This window comes from Aquarana catesbeiana, linkage group LG01, assembly GCF_042186555.1.
Source record: "Aquarana catesbeiana isolate 2022-GZ linkage group LG01, ASM4218655v1, whole genome shotgun sequence".
NCBI classification, from domain to species: domain Eukaryota; kingdom Metazoa; phylum Chordata; class Amphibia; order Anura; family Ranidae; genus Aquarana; species Aquarana catesbeiana.
The window spans coordinates 513,509,615-513,530,004 of record NC_133324.1 but is presented as its reverse complement, the minus strand read 5'-3'; the positions used below and the strand labels follow the sequence as shown (position 1 = coordinate 513,530,004).

At 42.5% G+C, this 20,390-nt stretch overlaps 1 protein-coding gene across 1 annotated transcript in view; it reads left to right on the top strand.

Moving 5' to 3' along the window:
* SHC2 (SHC adaptor protein 2) overlaps window positions 1-20,390 on the top strand; it is a 67,067-nt gene that overhangs the window by 29,868 nt on the left and 16,809 nt on the right. Inside the window, exons 8-10 of the mRNA XM_073594026.1 lie at window positions 2,452-2,638; window positions 4,272-4,338; window positions 5,948-6,112. Of these exons, the coding sequence (XP_073450127.1) occupies window positions 2,452-2,638; window positions 4,272-4,338; window positions 5,948-6,112 (419 nt within the window). The remainder of the gene's footprint in view (window positions 1-2,451; window positions 2,639-4,271; window positions 4,339-5,947; window positions 6,113-20,390) is intronic.

Here is a 20,390-nt window from a genome sequence, read left to right as displayed (position 1 = left end):
CCTTTTATTTGCTACACAGTGGCAGATACTGTGAAAGCGCAGTACCCCTAAGTGGGGTGAAGGGTTCCGGTGAGTGCATTACTTATAGGGCACCCATAAGAAGCACCGAGCACAGTTTATGAAGAGCACCTGTCACTATTGTTGTTTTATTTTTGCATCATAACAGTTTATGGACTTTCTTTGCACACAGCATATATTATCTTAAACTGTCAATTGATACATGGGAGTATCATCTTAGAATGCATGTATAGGGCACTAACCACTTAAAATATGTTTTCATATGTGTTTTTTATATTACCGTATAAGCCGACGCACCTAATTTTAGCACAAAAATCTGGGAAAACTTATTGACTCGAGTATAAGCCTAGGGTGAGAAATGCAGCAGCTACTGTAAGTGGAAAAGAGGGTCAACAATGCCCACCTGCAGCCTCACTGTGCCCATTTGCAGTTTCACTGTGCCCATCTGCATGCCTCACTGTGCCCATCTGCATGCCTCACTGTGCCCATCTGCATGCCTCACTGTGCCATCTCCCTGCCTTACTGTGTCCATCTGCAGCCTCATGTACCTGATCTGCAGAATGCCAGCGCTATGACATGATGTCTAGTTGGCGGCTGTCCAGTGTAACAAAGCCCCTCCTTCTCCTCGTCCTTGATGGAACACTGATTCAGTTTCCCAGCAGTGAGTCAGTGTTCCGCCTATCACAGACAAGGAGAAGGCGGGGCTTTGTTACACTGGACAGCCGCCGACTAGACTGCATGTCACAGCGCCTGGAGATCAGGGGCATCAGGCTGCAGATGGGCACAGTGAGGCAGGGAGACTCGAGTATAAGCCGAGGGGGGGGAGTTTTCAGCACAAAAAAAGTGCTGGAAAAACTCGGCTTATACTCGTGTATATACGGTAGTACATGCACTGTGGTTCACATATTTATGTCATTATTTTTGCTTTTTGACCTTATGAGCCACGATGAGGCTATTTAAATAGAAGCATATTAGATTGCTGCAGCAGGACGCGGGTTATTTGCACTTTTGGTTCACACTATATAATTTGCTTTGGTTTTTGGTCTCAAATCTAAGATACATTTTATTTGGGATTTCCTGCAAGCCATATAGGGGTATGTGACACTACACCCCAGAACAGTGCCATATCTACCCTCCTTCTTTCACATACTTGTACTGGAGATATAAAGAGATAAAAAAGAAATCTTTAGAAAATAGGTAAGGCTCTGTCTATACACTGATACCTATTATTGCTTAGATTATTTGTAGCTGATTTATAAAAAAAGGACACATCTGTGTTCCCCAAAGCAGTCATATCCAAGCTGTTATTTTTTAAGTAGCATAAGAAATAAAGGAGGTATTGGCAGGTTGTTTCTGACCTTGACCTCCAATCCTATTTATCTCTCCCCAGAGTATAGCTAAAAAAACACAACTACACATTAAGAAATAACTTGCATGACATTTATTGTATTACCTTAAATTTGTAACAAACTTTCAGTACTTCTTCAGTCCCTGCCCTAAAAAGTAAATCTACAGTATCTCACAAAAGTGAGTACACCCCTCACATTTTTGTAAATATTTTATCCTATCTTTTCATGTGACAACACTGAAGAAATGACACTTTGCTACAATGTAAAGTAGTGAGTGTACAGCTTGTATAACAGTGTAAATTTGCTGTTCCCTCAAAATAACTCAACACACAGCCATTAATGTCTAAACCTCTGGCAACAAAAGTGAGTACACCCCTAAGTGTTAATGTCCAAATTGGGCCCAAAGAGTCAATATTTTGTGTGGCCACCATTATTTTCCACGCGCTGAGCACGTGCACTCAACTTCTTTGGTCGATCATGGCGAGGCCTGTTCTGAGTGGAACCTGTCCTGTTAAATCACTGTATGGTCTTGGCACCGTGCTGCAGCTCAGTTTCAGGGTCTTGGCAATCTTCTTATAGTCTAGGCCATCTTTATGTAGAGCAACAAATCTTTTTTTCAGATCCTTTGGAGAGTTCTTTACCATGAGGTGCCATGTTGAACTTCCAGTGACCAGTATGAAAGAGTGAGAGTGATAACACCAAATTTAACACACCTGCTCCCCATTCACACCTGAGACCTTGTAACACTAACGAGTCACACGACATCGGGGAGGGAAACTGGTTAATTGGGCCTAATTTGGACATTTTCACTTAGGGGTGTACTCACTTTTGTTGCCAGCGGTTGAGATAATAATGGCTGTGTGAGTTATTTTGAGGAGACAGCAAATTTACACTGTTATACAAGCTGCACACTCACTACTTTACATTGTAGCAAAGTGGCATTTCTTCAGTGTTGTGACATGAAAAGATATAATAAAATATTTACAAAAATGTGAGGGGTGTACTTACTTTTGTGAGATACTGTATATTTGTGTTCACAGTTTGTGTGTACCTACATTTCTTCTCTGCTTTTATTTTCCAACAGGGTGGTTATTGGGAGTGAAGAGCTTACATGGGGTGCTGAGGATGATCACAACTCAGAACACAACTATTACAATAGTATCCCAGGCAAAGAGCCCCCTCTTGGAGGGATACAGGACTGCAGGGTGAGAGATCCAAGTACAATAAACCATGTCAACACTCAGATGATTGCCAATGGACACTGGACACAGGTAAGACGCTGTTGGGCTCTTGATGTCAATAATGTTTAACGTGGGACTGGTGGTATTCAGAGCTAATACTTATAAGGGTGTGTTGATATTTTAATACAAAGCATTGCGTTGATGTACTTTTTTTTTTTTTCGAACGCAAAAGCCAAAATACATTATTTTGTTTTCCTGCACTTCAGCCCACTGTGACCCAATGTAGTATGTTGCAGTGTATTTTGCTGTGTTTAAATGCAGCATGTATAATTTTCAGCCAGTGAACATAAATACAGCACATTCAAGTGGGCCAATTGGAAAAAATGGATTTTGGCCTGTCCTTGCATTGGGCCTAGATTGATCAAAAACGCAGCCCAATGGATGTTGTGTAAATGGCTCCTTTGGAGTTACATTTAGGGTTAGGATTCTTGGGGCTAAAAGTTAGGTTAAATTAAGTTAGGTTAAGGCAGATCTTCACTGCATCTGAGCACCACAAACCAAAAACGCTATTTAATTCCTTTTTTCATTTTCAAAGCAAACACCCCCATCCATCCATGTCTCCATGCTTTATTTTGTTCATAAATCAATTAAAAAAAACGTAGCATTTCTAGGCCATGGCCATCTTGAGCAAGGGCAAATGATTTATGTAGCATTTACTTGGGATTTTATGACATAATTTGTCTAGGCAAGAAACCAGAAAATAACTGAAGAAATGTAAAAAAAAAAAAAAAAAAAAAGTTTAAAACAAATAAATATGATAAAATATGATATACCTATTTTCCTGCAAGGGTCCCTATTCATGGCCAGAATGTTAATTGCCCGAAAGTGGCTCAGGCGTTGCCTCCGACTATCCGTGAATGGATGGCTGCTGTTAATGCCACCCTACCCTACAAAAAAAAAAATACTGTACGCTCACAGAGGGTGCCCCGCCAAATATAACAAAATATGGGACAAATGACTGGAATCTGCTTATACCTGCGATGTCGAGAACAGTGCTGATGTGTAGACAAACTGCTGCAAGTCTTATTTACTACAGGAAGGACACATGTGTGGTACCCATGGTTATGCTATAGATATAACTGTTGTTATGCTCTGGGTGACTGTACAAGTTAGTGAACCCTGGGGTGTCCTTTTCATTTGTGCCTTTCACCATTAGGTCTCATGACATGGTTGCATACTTGTATATCGAATGTTATGAGCTCTATGTGCTCCTCTGTTTATTATTACTTTTGATTGTTTTTTTTATTTTTTTTTGTAATTTACACCGTGTTGTATATTTGCCATGCTGTCTAACCTATGCTCTTCTCAAATAAAGAGTTTATTAGGAAAGTATATAATTTATTTTTTCAATCTGTTTACGAATGCTAGCGGCATGAGGATTAAGAATAATCAATGTTGACTGGGAAAGTGAAGTTCCACTTTAAAAGGTTTAGGGCTATTTCTTAAATCTTTAAAGGTTACGGTTAGGTTGAAGTTAAGGGTCAGGTGAACTGGTAATGGTTAAGTAGGGGAAGATAGGAATTCTGGCATTATTTTAGGGGTCCCACTGTTACCTTTTAGGTGTCATTGCTTTATTTCTAGACACTTTTCTATATAACCGAACACATTTCCATAGTTCTACTTCTTGCCATGTTATAAATTACTTCAATTTTACTCTTTGTAGGTGGGATCTCCTGCCAGAAGGCCACCAGTATCACATTCAGGATCCCAGTGGGAGCTAGAAGATCAAGGTAAGCATAATATATGTCTCTAGCCTCAAAGCGAACCAGCGGGCAAACTTTCATTTATTTAACAAGCACAAAAGTACATCTCAAACAAACACTCCCTGATTTCAAACGATGCAGAAACAAGGGAAGTTATTCAATATGGAATTTCTCAGCCAGAGCAACTTCAATTCAAGTCACTCTCTCTGCCTAGCCTGCTAACATCACCCACTTTCCCTTTTATCTGTAATGCTGCAGATTTATCAATCTTCTTATAGTTTTATGCACCCTCCCTGACAGGCTGTAGAATTTAAATAGTACCTGTCCAGGGAGCACATTGATCTGTTCTGGCTGTGTGTTTACTTAAAGAGACCTTGTCATCAGATTGCAGGTAAAAGCACTTAAACATTTTCTTAAATACTTACTTGCAGCAATGTGCCACTGAACTTGCTAGACAATTTGACTACCCTAGGAGAAGTCAATTCCCATGGAATAGCCCTCTCCCTTCTCCTCCAACCCTCCCCACACTTACTTACAATCATTTTTATGTAGCTGCTGACTGTAAACAACAGTGTGGTCATCCATTACAAACACGTCGACCACTCAGTTTAGTTAGGGTCCTATTTGAAGAAACATTAGAGTGACAGGTCTGAGTCTGCTGGGGCTGTTGACCTCGCATCCAAGATGGCAACGTTCAGCAGCAGTCTCAGGGTTTTTGCATGTCAACAAAATGGAGACTTTTACAGATAAATGACATGCATAAACACAGTAAAGCTGAACCCTGGGCATAAGTTTTCCCCAACATTTGGATAGGTAATTTCTCCCCCTACAGCAATATCTTAATGTATTTCTATGCAGTCATCCAGCCACAGATAAATCCTATCCTCTGTGTATTTACATTCATTAATGAGCAGAAATGTAATTATACCACTGTGTGTTGTATTTAGAGAACCCAGGAGTCTCAGACTCATGGTTTGATCTGTCCACTAACTTAACGTGGTTTGATTGACAGGCCAGGAAACTCCTGGCCTGTCCCACCCAACTACAACTTTAAACTTTGACCCACCCACTTAATTCTGCCCACATTCACACCCCTTGCCCCATCACCCATGCCAATTGTAGATACAATTCTCATTGAATTTTATTATGGGAATTGTAGTTTTTAACAGTAGTCATGCACATGGTCAGGGATCAACACTGATGCTTCACTACTACTGCCTCCAGGTGCTCGGGCTTTGAGCAATCAAGAGCAGAAAAGCTCAGATATGGGATATATGGGATATAAGGAGTGTGAGCAGTGATTGACAACTATCACACACCCATGGCTCTCCTGGAGGAAATCAGACTTACATGGTTCTGTAATAAGGTTCCAGGAGGAAAAAAATGTGAGCAGTATACTACTATCTTCAAAGCAATTTGATTTCATTTTTACCTTGTTTCCTTGTTTTGGGCATGTGTTTTCTTTAAAGTAGAATGTAATATATAAATATATATATATATATATATATATATATATATATATATATATATATATATATATATATATATATATATATATATATATATATATATATATATAAAACCTTGAGGTGCAGGGGCTACTTATTTACTGATTTACATCGCTTTTCTGTATCAGGAACAGCTAATGATGTTTTCCAAGGGTCAAATGGACGTGCTGCGGGACTTCGAGACTATGAGGAACACATGTATGTCAATACACAGAGCTTTGATGGACTCAATGTGGACAAAGAGCCCTATATGATCCCAGAGGACAGTCCAAAGAAAGATCTGTTTGACATGAGTAGGTGAACTTATGGAATTTAAATTGATGTCCAATAACTGTAAAAATGTAGATTAAAAATAAAAGCTGTCTGTAGATCACTACATGTTTAAAGGGAATGTATAATGACTTTGTATAATTTTATTTATCACGGTCAGCGCTAAAAAGTACAGATTCCAAAATTATTTTATTGTTTTCAATTAGGTAAATATAATATGTTGTACATGAATAGTTTTTCTCATTTGCAGTCTGCAGGTGGAGCCTTGAGTTAATTTTTACTATACTTATTGAATATGTTTGCTAACAAAATCCTGCTGTTTACGGAGCTCAGAAGCTTAGGATGAAATTTATAAACAAAGAGAGTCAGATTAAAGACACCTCCCCCTCACCCCTTCCTTGTGAGAAACAGCTTAAAACTAAGTTTTAATTTGAGAGAGGGATATACAGTCTGGGGGAGGCATACAGCTACTGCGCTTTCTTTTTGTAATATCTATAATGTTTTGGGAATCCTGGGTCACATGTACAAACTGTGTTAAATGTCCAAAAAGATTTAAAAGTTGCAGTCACCTGGTTGAAAATAGATTGCTTAAGGCTGATGTGCACTGAAAATATGAGCCTTTTGTGTGGTGCTATGCGATTGTATTTGCGAATAGGTTGTCTGTGTATGGCCAGAATTGGATAACGTGTTTATATAATACATGCATAATTGCATATAATATAAAAACTAGATTCTGTTAGCTTACCTTCTTTTTCACACAATACTAATTGCAAATGAATAACCTGGGCCTGGTCTTCTAGGGTGTACATTAGACTAAACTGTACAGTAATTCTTTGGATGAATTAAATTCATAACTTAAACTGTATCTAAATCCCCCCCCCCCCCAAAAAAAAAAAATATTGCTGCTCACCAGTCCTTAGACAGGGTGGCTGCAAGTGTTTCTTATATATATCATTTTTTTTTTTTTTTTTTCATTTCTTTTCATTAAAAAGATTATTAACAAAACATACCAAAAAAGTGGCACAGGTACAAGTATAAAAAATGCTATCCAGAAAGTGATAGCATTTACAGGCCATGCGGGACCCCACTGCCAAACATATATCCCCACCCACTAATCCTCATACCCAGCGAAACCTATATACCTTTAAATCTGCTAACTCAGTTTCTTATCGTACATCACAGGACACAGAGCCATAGTAGTTACTATGTGGGTTATAGGCCACCTTCAGGTGATGGACACTGGCACACCCTAAGACAAGAAATCCACTCCCTATATAACCCCTCCCACTACTGGGAGTACCTCAGTTTTTATGCCAGTGTCTAAGGTGTTGGACATGAGTGAAGATGTGCTGTGCTAAGCTCCACTGGAGCAATCCTTGCTGGGGCTAGCTATGCAGCGATCCATTCAAAGTGTCTTTTTGGCCGAATTGAATGGTACCCGGGCCTCGTGTCTGAAGAAACAAGGTTTTGCCTGTAAACTTCTCTTTTTAGAGTGCTGGATCCCGGGATACAGTACTTTTGGTATTAAGGCCATAAAGTTTTTCTGGCAGGATGCTATTACAGGTCCAGGATTGTGGGTTCCCCGGTTCCTGAAGGTTTGTTAACGGAACCCACCGTGAAGGGTGAAGATTGGGTCTGTTGGTTTTTACCACAGTTAACCCTGCGGCGGGAAAGGTAAGTGGAGTTTTCTAAGAAATTTTTGAATTTTCTTATGAAATGTCTCCTTTAGTTAGTAAATGTTGTCATGCCTAAGTGTCACCACTGGGGGCTGTATGGAGCACGTACCTTCTCATGCTTCCTCAAGAGATCACGCTGTGTTCGGAGCAGCAGGCTTCTTTTTTTCTTCAGCTAGCAGGCAGACCTCCGGTAAGTCTGGGGAGATTTTCCTCTTCTCCAGACATCCCCCACCTGGGCTGTACTCTCCCCCTCTTCTTGAGGTAAGAGTGTTAGGAGAGAACAAAATAAAAAAACGATCAGCACACCGCTCCTACTCGGCGGCGGCTTCCAGGTCCCATCCTCGCCATTCCTCCCTCACAGAACGATCCCGTAGGATCAGAGGCCCGATCTCGCACGGGAAAACGTTCTTAAAAAAGGAGGAAGGGGGCTGAATGCGACTGAGGGGGGCGGGGCTTAGTGCAGTGTTGGCGTCCTCCAACATCCAGCATGGGAATGTGCTTTTTAAAAGCTCCATTGTTGCTGCTGTAAGCTGACAGAGGGACATGAAAGAGGTTTGGTGACACAGGCATTCCTTTTGACACATTTACTATTGCATCAGGCTGAGCATTAACTGCTTGCCGACTGCTGCATGTACATATACATCGTCAGAATGGCACGGATGTGCAAATGGGCATACCTGTACATCCTTTCGAATTTGCCGCTGTGTGGTCGCGTGCGCGGTTCCGGCGGCGCGTGTGACCCTGCCGCGAGCTCCATGAGTGTGATCGCGGGTCCTGCGAACTCGATGTCCGCGGGGATACCCACGATTGTCTCACGGAGCTGAAGAACGGGTAAATGCTAATGTAAACAAGCATTTCCCCGTTCTGCCTAGTGACACTGTCAATGATCACGGCTCCCTGTAATCGGGAGCGGTGATCAGTGTGTCACATGTAGCCCATCCCCCCCACGGTTAGAACACATCCCTAGGACACACTTAACCCCTGCAGCACCCCCTCCTGGTTAACCCCTTAACTGCCAGTCACATTTACACAGTAATCAATGCATTTTTAATCGCACTGATCGCTGTATAAATGTGAATGGTCCCAAAATAGCACCAAAAGTGTCCAATCTGTCCACCATAATGTCGCAGTCAACATAAAAATCGCTGATCGCCGCCATTACTAGTAAAAAAAAATTATTAATAAAAATGCCATAAAACTATCCCCCATTTTGTATACACTATAACTTTTGCGTAAACCAATCAATAAATGCTTATTGCGATTTTTTTTTTTTTTTTTACCAAAAATATGTAGAAGAATATGTATCGGCCTATACTGAGGAAAAAAACAGTTTTGTTATATATTTTTTGGGGATATTTATTATAGCAAAAAGTAAAAAATATTGCTTTTTTTTCAAAATTGTCGCTCTTTTTTTGTTTATAGCACAAAAAATAAAAACCGCAGAGGTGATCAAATACCACCAAAAGAAAGCTCTATTTGTGGGGAAAAAAGGATATCAATTTTGTTTGGGAGCCACATCGCACGACCGCGCAATTGTCAGTTAAAGCAACGCAGTGCCGAATCTCAAAAAGTGCTCTGGTCTTTGGCCAGCCAAATGGTCCGGGGCTTAAGTGGTTAATAGCAGCGGCAGTGCTGGACTATTGCTCAAGCAGTGGATGCGTTCCTTCTGGTAGTACCTCTGCTTTGTGCATCGGGCTATGGTCGGAAGGGGGGGTAAAAACACCTTTAAAAAAGGGCTATAGAAAGACTTCTACAGCCACAAAGAAGCCTAGAACCATCTAAAAAAAGAAGGCGTCCTCCCCTGAGAGTGAAATGGCTGGTCAGAGTGAGCCATCAGGGACGTCGGGTGTTGCAGCTGCTCTTAACACTGCAGCCCCTGTATATATAACTGAAGAGGTTTCTTCCTCAACCATTTTAGGCTTGGAACAAAAGATTGATGCGTTAATCGCTTCCCAGAGTGGGACTAAGCGTGACAGGCCCCCTTCCATTACCCAGGACCCTCAAACTAAGGACCGGGCGAGAGATGATGAATTTCTCTCAGGGGACCAGGAAGAGGCTGATGACTCCCCTTCTGAAGAGTCTAATACGGAAGGATCAGGTTCACAATCTGAAAGGTTGTTGGTACAATCTCTCTCTGAATTGGTCCGCTCCACATTTTTGCTGCTAGTAGCGGAGTCAGTCGATGAGCCCACTTCTTGTTTGGGTTCGCTAAAGCCTCCCCAAGCTATTCATCCTTTTCCTATCCATTCATTACTATAAAAGCTTATGTATTCTGAGTGAGAGCACCCAGATAAACAGTTTTTTCCTCCAAAAAAGTTTTCAACACTTTATCCTATGAAAGAAGAGTTTAATAAGAAATGGGGGATTCCAGCAATTGACGCTGCTATATCCTCTGTGCATAAAAACTTGACTTGTTCGGTAGACAATGCTCAAATGCTGAAGGATCAATGGATAAAAATTTGGAATTCCTATTTAAAAACAATATTTCTCTGGCAGGTTCAGTGGTTCAGCCTGCGCTGGCAGCGATCGGTGTATGTCAGTCCTTAAAAGACCAGTTTAAACAGGTGCTCAAGATTATTCCTGATCAGCAGGCCCAAGATTTGGCTGGGATATCAGAGACGTTATGTTTTGCAATAGACGCTATGAGAGATTCTATTCTCCAGGCCTCACGGCTTTTGCTCAGGCTGGTGCATGTGCGTAGAGTTCTATGGTTGAGAACAAAGCTCTTGGCTAGTTTTCCATTTCACAGTGAACAGTTGTTTGGGGACGATCTGGATAAATAAATCCAAAGAATTTCTAATGGAAAAAGTTCCCTTTTACCAGTTAAGAAGAAGTTTAAGCATTTTTCTTTTAAACAAGCTTCTTCTCCAGTGCCAGGAGCATCAGCCTCCAGGCAGTCACGACGGCCTCCACTGTCATGTTCAAGAGGTAAACCTCAGGGTCAACCCCAGGGACAAAAGAGGCCCTGGGGGAGGAAACCCACAAAACAAAATACTAAAACCTCTTTATGAAGGGGCACCCCTGCTTGCTCGAGTGGGGGGAAGACTTCTGCAGTTCTCAAGGGTCTGGCAGGAACAGTGTCGAGACAAATGGGTGGCTTCCTCAATATCTCTAGCATACAAACTAGAGTTCCGAGAGTTCCCATCTCCTCGTTTTCTCAGATCAAACGTTCCCAGAGATCCAGAAAAAAAGAAGTCTCTCTTTCTGGCTTTGGATCATCTCTTGTCTCAAAAGGTGATATCGGTGGTCCCCATGGAAGAGCGAGGGTTAGGGTTTTATTTAAACCTTTTCACGGTACCAAAACCAAACGGGGATGTCAGACCCATTTTAGATCTCAAAGATCTAAACTGGTTTTTGAATATCCGTTTTTTTCGCATGGAGTCAATCCGATCAGTGGTCTCCATTCTACAAGGTGGAGAACTGCTTATGTCAATCGACATCAAGGATACTTGCCTCCATGTACCTATTATACCCGCTCACCAGAAATATCTACGATTCGAGATAGAAAATCTTCATTTTCAGTTTGTAGCTTTGCCTTTCGGTCTAGCTACTGCACCTCAAGTGTTTACAAAGGTCTTGGCTCCCCCTTTAGCCAGATTAAGGGCTCAGGGTATAACGATTCTAGCTTACTTAGACGATCTACTCTTGATAGATCAGTCGGTAGCCCGCTTAAACCAAAGTTTGGTCACGATGGTCAGCTACCTGGAATACTTAGGTTGGATTCTCAACCTAGAGAAATCTTCCTTAAAACCATCAAGGAGATTGGAGTACTTGGGTCTGATCATAGATACAGCTCAGAAGAGGGTGTTTTTGCCCCAGGCAAAGATCAGTTCCATAAGGGAACTGATTCAGGTGGTCAAAGCAAAGCAGAATCCTTCTATTCGACTTTGCATGAGATTGTTGGTGTTAGGGCTGGGCTCAGCCCTTCCTTCTCTGAGCTGTCCGCTCAGCTGTCAGCTAATTACTAGCTCCTATCTCTCCATAGTGACTCAGCTGTTTTTCATCCTGCTCATCAGTCCTGCCTACTTAAAGCCGTCCAGCTCACTTGATCTCTGCCTTCGCCATTGTCAACATCACAGAGACTTTCTCCTGCGTTCCTGTTGAAGTCTTGCTCGGCTGACGTTCCTTCTGGCTCCTGATCCTGCTTGCTGTATTACTACATTTATCTCTGGCTCTCTGACATTGGCTTGGTCGACTACTCGATCCGGTTACTGAACTCTGGCTTGTTTTGACTACGCTTACTCTGTTTACCTTATTATTATTATTAAACAAGTGTGATTTAACTATACTTCTGTCTCGGTATAATTCATGGTTTCTGACAGTTGGGAAAGATGGTGGCTACATTCGAGGCCGTTCCTTATTCTCAGTTTCATTTGAGACTGCTGCAAAACAGTATCCTATCAACTTGGAACAAGAAGGTCCAAGCTCTAGACTTCCCAATGCGTTTATCCCCAAAAGTGCGTCAAAGCCTCAGTTGGTGGTTGATAACCAAGAACCTCCAAAAAGGAAAATCCTTTCTACCAGTTACCTGGAAAGTGGTAACAACAGATGCCAGCCATCTGGGCTGGGGAGCAATCCTAGAAGAAGCGTCTGTCCAGGGAAGATGGTCCAAATCAGAAATGACCTTGTCCATCAATATTCTAGAGATTCGGGCAGCTCGTCTGGCCCTGAAAGCCTGGACGCTCAGATTACGGAATTGTCCTGTCCGGATCTAATCCGACAATGCCACAGCAGTGTCCTATATCTATCACCAAGGGGGCATGAGAAGTCGTGCGGCCTAGAGAGAGGTGAATCATATCCCATCTTGGGCAGAAGACAACATTCCTTGCCTATCGGCAGTCTTCATTCCAGGAATAGAGAATTGGCAGGCGGACTACTTGACTCACCAACAGTTGTTCCCGGGAGAATGGTCTCTTCACCCCGACATCTTTCTATAAATATGTCAAAGATGGGGAATTCCGGACGTGGATCTGTTTGCGTCCAGGTTCAACAAAAAGATCAACAACTTTGTGTCAAGGACAAAGGATCCGCTGGCATGCGGAACAGATGCCTTGGTTTTTCCGTGGGATCAGTTTTCACTGATTTATGCGTTCCCTCCTGTTCTGTTGCTTTCGCGACTTCTTTGCAGGATCATGCAGGAAGGGAAGGCAGTGATTCTTGTGGCCCCAGCGTGACCCAGGAGATCTTGGTATGCAGAGATCGTAAAGATGGTGGTAGGGGACCCATGGACCCTACCTCCACGGCCAGACCTTCTCTCGCAAGGTCCGGTATTCCATCCTACCTTACAAACTCAAAATTTAAGGGTTTGGCTATTGAGACCCACATTCTGAAGGAGCGTGGGCTGTCAGGTTCAGTAGTTTCTACTTTGGTTAATGCTAGGAAGCCGGCCTCCAGAGTCATATATTATAGAGTCTGGAAGGTATATGTCTCCTAGTGTGAATCCAGGGGTTAGCACCCCAGGAAATATGTCATCCTTGAATTTCTACAGATGGGATTAGAAATAAAGCTGGCCTTGAGTACTATCAAAGGCCAGGTGTCGGCCTTATCAGTATTTTTTTCAACGACCACTTGCTTCGCACTCTCTCTGGTTCGTAGCTTTATTCAGGGGGTAATGCAGATTAATCCTTCGGTTAGGTCTTCCCTAAACCCTTGGGACTTGAATTTAGTCCTGTCGGCGTGAACCGTGCCATCACTGTGCGCCGAGACTTCCAGTCCCGGGTCTCCAGGGCGTAAGGATGAGGGGAAAAGCCCAGGCTGGGCCTACTAATCCCGACCAGCATCCAGCAATACCGGACTAGCGGCGAGATCCGGAGCAGGAAGGGGGGACCATGGAGGCAAATCCCCAGGACACTCCGGTGGATGCAGGCACCAGCCAAACCCAGGTAGGCTATTGGGCAAGCCCTGTACTATTGGGCAAGCCCTGTACTGTGGTTTTTACATGTTGGTAGTTGTAGGGCTGGGACTAGTATACTCCATCGTGGTGGATACCTCATTGTCCCGGGAATATGCAGTAGTGGTGGTTGCAGCACAGGTGTTTAAAGAAGGTAAAGGTTTGATGCTAAGATCATCTATTTTATTTACAGGCTAAGGAGGCTCCAAGGGAAGACAAATCAGGACGCAAAAAGTGCCCTAACTGTGGGAACAAGTTATCCTCAGGCTCTAACAAAGCCTTATGCAGGCAGTGTATTGCAGGCTTACTAAAATCAGAGGCAGAAATTTCTTTGGCTAAATTCCTTAGCTGCTTTAAAGATGAGGTGGCGTCAACCTTTAAATCTCTCAGGGAGTTAATCGCAGGTGTAAACATGTCTGCTGCCACCAGTAGTGCAGCTACGATTCCTTCTTCGCCAGGCCCTACAACATCCAGCTCCGGAGAGCCCCGTAGAGTCAGGGAGCAGAGCCCCGCATTAGTTAGGCCTGAATCTTCTGACTGACTCAGACTCAGATCGGGATGAGGATCAGGCTGTAGCTATCAAAGCCTCAAAATATAAGCTGTCCCTTGAGGAAGTGGACGAGCTGTTGAGCGCTATTTATGACGCGCTGGGAATTGATGAGGAAAAAGTTCAGTTGTCCAGACATGATAAGATGTATGAGGCCCTCTGGAAAAAGAAGGTGAAAGTATTCCCTATACATAGCATACTTTCTGACCTTGTCCGTAAGGAGTGGGCCGAGCTGTATAAGAAAGCCTTCTTTCCAAATTCTCTTCAAAGAAGATTCCCCTTTGACGAGAACCCAGAGGCGGTCTGGAATAAAAATCCAAAACTAGACGCCCCATTGTCCAAAGTGTCGAAACAGTCTGACCTTGCCTTGGAGATATGGGACATTTAAAGGACCCAATGGACAGGAAAACAGACGTAGTCTTAAAGAGGGCCTGGGATGCATCAATGATAGGCCTGAAGCTGATCGTGTGTACACAATTCCGACGCACAAAATTCCACACATGCTCGGAATCCAGCAGAAGAGCCGCACTGGCTATTGAACTTCATTTTTCCCGGCTCGTCGTATGTGTTGTACGTCACCGCATTCTTGGCGATCGGAATTTCCAACAACATTTGTGGGACCGTGTGTATGCAAGACAAGCCAACATCCGTCGGAAATAAATCCAGGATTTTGTTGTCAGAATGTCCGATCGTCTGTAGGTGGCATTAGAGTTAACACAACTCAGCCTGAGTCAATTGGGGTGGATAATTAGTTTGGAAAAGTCCAAAGGGTCAGTGGGATTCAAGCTCTTTCCACTAGAGAGCCCTTCCTTCAGATTTTTGAAGACAAAGTCCTCCTAAAGACAGACCCTGGGTTCTTGCCAAAGGTGGCATCTAAATTTCATAAGTATATAAACCGAATTCACCAAAGGAAAATTATAGATGAAATAGTGGCGCTTATCCCCAGGTGGGGAGATGCCAGACACTCTTATCCAGCCAGTGAGCTGAATACAGACGTAACTAGAGAAAAAGTGAAAAAACATATATTGCTAAATATCCCAAAAAGTAAAAATTATTAAATAAAATAAATTATTCACTAAATTCAATATGAGCTAATATAAATTATAACATTCAGTGAAAGTGATATACAAATATATAAATCCAAGAAAAAATATATATATAATGAGAAATGAACACAGTAAATGTCTATAAAGTCCAGAAACCAATCAATCGTGAAAAATAATCGTGAAAATATTTGAGGAAAGTACAAAAAAAGAGTGAGGGTGACTCCAAAACTGCTCAACTGTGTTTTCAAACATCCACCACACCTCTGTGACGTGAATCCACTCCCTGCTGAAATTCAAACTCACCAGCTGTTAAGGCCTCTCACTCTCGTGTTTGGCCTGACAGAGCCTCTAACCCACTTACATGGGGGTTAACATGCGAGCATACACCTCCACTGCTCCATAGGAACACCGCTTATCTCAGGTTGGTAGTATGACATAAAAATAAAAGAAGCTCCAATAGTGTAATCTCGTTTAAAAGATTTAATCACATATAAAACAATTTGTAATGAACTCACATTTAAACTTAAATAACAGGCAAGTCACTTCACGGCAAATGGAAAACTCCCACAGCACAGCAAGCAATAGCAACTAAAAAAACAACAGGCAGGCCACGGCGGACCCAGGAGGTGTGTGTGCTCACGTTCATCTCACCCGTCCGCAGCACTCCTCCCTTCACTGGAGCTCCGCTCTGTCCCCCCTTGAAAACGTGTAGCCCAAAGAACACTATGATATTCTTATATCTTCAAAAATTTAACAAAAAGGTCCAAATGGCCGCACTCCAATGAAACTTATTTCTTTATTGTTGTAATAAATCCATGCAGCGACGATAAAACCACTGACGCGTTTCACACCGTTACAGCAGGTGCTTATTCATACTGTCTATTCATGAAAGAAACCCATATATACCCAGCCACGTCAGCATCGCACTAACAAACAGGTCAGCTTCTCAGATTTAGAAGCTGAGTCAGCTAATGACACATTAGCTGTCACTAATTCTGACTCATCGCCTTCGGGAAGTCAGGGAGCTGGCAAAAGTAATCAGAATCCACAGACTTTAAACAAAGGAGCCAGAGGCTCAGTCAAGCAAGAGAAGAGAGACGGAAGAGGATAAGAAGGGGAGGAAGGAGACACTGCCAACGGAAGCAGATATCAATTGCGGAACCGCCATTAACAACACCAGCTAATGTTCTGAACTTGTCTAAGAGAGCCATGAAGGACACCGAAGTGTCTCTTTTGTCACGTGCAGAGGCGTAACTACCACCATAGCGACCCATGCGGGCGCTATGGGGCCCACAGCCGAGTGGGGCCCAGTGAGGATAAGAGCACCGCCGGCACAGTCTCCCAGCCAGGGGAAGAGAGAGGAAAGGAAGAGGCGAGCTGTCCGTATCAGCAGAGAGCTGAATTGCCCGATGTAAGAGCTTTCATTAGAACTTCCAGTGTTCCCGGGGCTCACGTCACATAGCTCCACCTTTTTGCCGGGTGCCTTTGATAGACAGAATGCCGATCCAATGCGGAACATGTGACGTCATCAAAGGCGTCGGGCCAAGAGGTGGGGCTATGTGACGATGAGCCCCGGGAAGACAGGAAATTCAAATGAAAGCTATTACAGCGGGCAATCCCGCTCTCTGCTGATCCGGGTGGCTTGCCTCTTCCTCTGCATAAGTGGGGCTGTGTTGGGCACAGGTCACGCTGTATGGGGCACAGGTCACGCTGCATTGACACTAGGGCAGCTGTGGGGGGGCTGTTTGCAGGGGGGCCCCATACAACATTTTGCTATGGGGCCCTGCTATTTCTAGTTACGCCCCTGGTCACGTGGATTGAACTTCTGCACGATTAAACAATTCGATCTTCAGAAAGCATTACTATGGAGAATGCGATCCAATTCCTTCTTTTGGTGATATATGGTGGTGGGTGAGTCTCCTCCTTCTCCTCTTTCGTCTCAGTTTTCCTCCACTTCCTTGTCTACTCCTTCACTTCCTGTTATTTCTCCTTCCTCCCTTTCTTCCCCATATCTTTTTTCTGAAGTTTGTGCACTAGAGGATTTACTTGATCTGGCAGTGGAGTCCATTCCTTGTCATGATGTACAAACAGCAGTAGCTGACGGTATACCGTTTAAGATAAGATCTGATTAATTCACATGGGAAGGCTATGGACATTTATCAGAAATTAGTTGAGGGGGATCTAGGTAATTTAGCGAATAAATCTTTTACTAAATGTTCAATTAGTAACCTTACTATCGAAGAAGAGAAAGCAATTAAAACCCTGATGGATGACAGCAGTGTGGTAATCAGAAATGCTGACAAGGGTGGGTTAATAGTTGGTCATGGACTCCATAGACTACAGGAATGAAGCCATCCGTCAGCTTTCTGATTCCAGCACCTATGTTTATCTCAGAGGTGATCCAACACAGCCTTATAAAAAAAGAATTAACATCACTGTTGGAAAGGGGAGTCGCGATAGGTATCTTCACACATAAAGAAATGAACATGTTTTTGCCAGAATATCCTATCATGCCAATATTTCATTTCTTGCCCAAAGTCCATAAAGGGTGTAATCCCTTAACAGGCAGACCCATAGTGACAGGTATAGGTTCTTTGAACGAACCATTAGGTTGATGGATTGACCATCAATTACAGCCACTTGTCATGGGTCTTCCTGGTTATTTAAGGGACATTTAGCAATGATTTAGCAATTGCTAATCCAATTAAACAAGTTCAAATGGACACATGGGTATAGCTGGGTGACATGTGATGTCACCAGTCTGTACTCATACATTCCTCACTCACTAGAACTACAGGCAGTCTCTTTTTTTCTGTCCAATTTCAGTGGATACTCCCTGGCACATCAGGAATTAATTCTTCTCAGCCTGGAATATCTTCTCACACACAATTTTTTCATGTTCGATGAGGAGTACTACCTGCAGAGATGTGGGGCCTTTATGGGAGCCCATAAAGGCCCCACATCCCTGGCCAATCTATACATGGGATGGTGGTAGAGGTCCCGCATCTTTGCATGTGGTAGTCCCCTTCGAGCAAATACACTACTTTATGGTCACTACATAGATGACCTGATATTTATAGTTTCAGAAGAAGCTGATCGTTTGGAAGAGTTCTTGGCTTAACTAAATGACAATGACCTTAATTTGAAGTTTACAGGACACAAAAGTCCAACTTTAATTGATTTTTTGGATGTCACTCTGAAGGGGCTGGGAGATAAAATTATCACTAGCCTTTTCAGAAAATCTACAGCAGGGAATGCACTTTTAGGAGCAGACTTCAACCATCCAAAACATACTCTGCGGGGGATGCCAGTGGGCCAATTTTTGTGTCTCAAACAAATTTGCAGTAATACTAAAGAATACATGCAGGAATCAAAAATCATGTTTTCGCGTTTCAAGGAAAGGGGTAATTCTGACTCCATACTAAACAGAGTGATTAATATCGCTAACAAAACGCCAAGAGAAAAATTGTTGCAAGAAAACCCTTATAAGAAGAAGATCAATAGGGGAAACAGGGGACCCAAAAGTAATTTATCTGCCTTTTCCTCCACAACGATTTTCTCTACTCCGTTTAGTACAGAACTTTATAAAATCGAGAACATTGTCTAAATACTTACCGGTATCATTCAATGATCCGATCTATGCAAAGATTCTTGCTGATGGGGTTAAAACTGTGTCTTGCAGAGCTCCTACATTAGGGGGCACTCTATCACAATGTCGGTATTTATAATGTATATATAGTAAGTGCCCTAGTAGACATTGGTTGCAGTTTAAAGGCACATTTGGATGTGGACACAATGATTGCCCCCACATTCTCAGAGGTGATGCTGTTCAAGCGACTGCTATTAACAGTCTTATGCCCTGTACACACGATAGGATTTTCCGACAACAAAATCTTGGATTTATTTCCGACGGATGTTGGCTCAAACTTGTCTTGCATACACCCGGTCACACAAATGTTGTCGGAAATTCCGAACGTCAAGAACGCGGTGACGTACAACGAGCTGAGAAAAATGAAGTTCAATAGCCAGTGCGGCTCTTCTGCTTGATTCCGAGCATGCGTGGAATTTTGTGCATCGGAATTGTGTACACACAATCGGAATTTACGACAACGGATTTTGTTGTCGGAAAATTTGAGATCCAAATCTCAAATTTTGTTTGTTGGAAATTCTGACGGAAAATGTTCGATGGAGCCTACACACGGTCAGAATCTCCGACAACAAGCTCCCATCGAACATTGTCGGAAAATCCTATCGTGTGTACAGGGCATAACATCACCACATTTGTTAATTGTAACATGAGGTATCTGGTCTACATTGTAACATGCCAATCATGTCATATACAATATGTTGGATGCACTACACGCAGATTGCATAATCGCTTGTACGATCATTTGTACGACATTCAGAAAGGCCATAATACCAATGTAGCCAATCATTGGAATTTGGTACATCAGAAAAACACTTCGAGTTTAGTGATCCAGGTTGTTGAGAAGATATCTTTGCAAGTCAGAGGAGGGGACAAATTTAGAATATTATGTAAAAGAGAGGTATACTCGATCTTCTTTTTTAACACCAGGAAACCGGGGGTAATGAATCATGAATGGGATATTTCCCATTTTTATGAGTAATAATGGGTATACTTCCTAGACTCTAATGTCATTTTAATCAAATGCAAATAGGGAGGCCTTTAATTATCTATAATAGCCGCATGTTGGAGAGTAGTATGCTGTCAGCCAATGACATCCAACTGAAAGACATCTAAACAGTCAGCATAGGGTTATGTAGAATGTCTATTAAGCAACCCTGTCATATTAATTTTGGATGGAACAGTTCCTAAAAGATTAGATTGAATGTTTCTATACCTATGTCTTTGACAGTTTCTTCCTGACATGATTATGTCTATCTGCTTCCTTGCATATATTCATTCTTTCTAGAGTTTATGTTGGATTGAATATGTGTATTTGACAGGTGATCTTAATATCTGCAGGAGGTATATTGGATATATGTACCTAATTGATTGAATCATAACCCTGAACATGTTGTTTGCGCCTAAAAGTTTGGACTGCATGCAATTATCTGGTCTTTTTATCATGGGGTTAATAGCAGTGTTTTCATGCTGTGCTGTGTGATGGGAATTCTAAA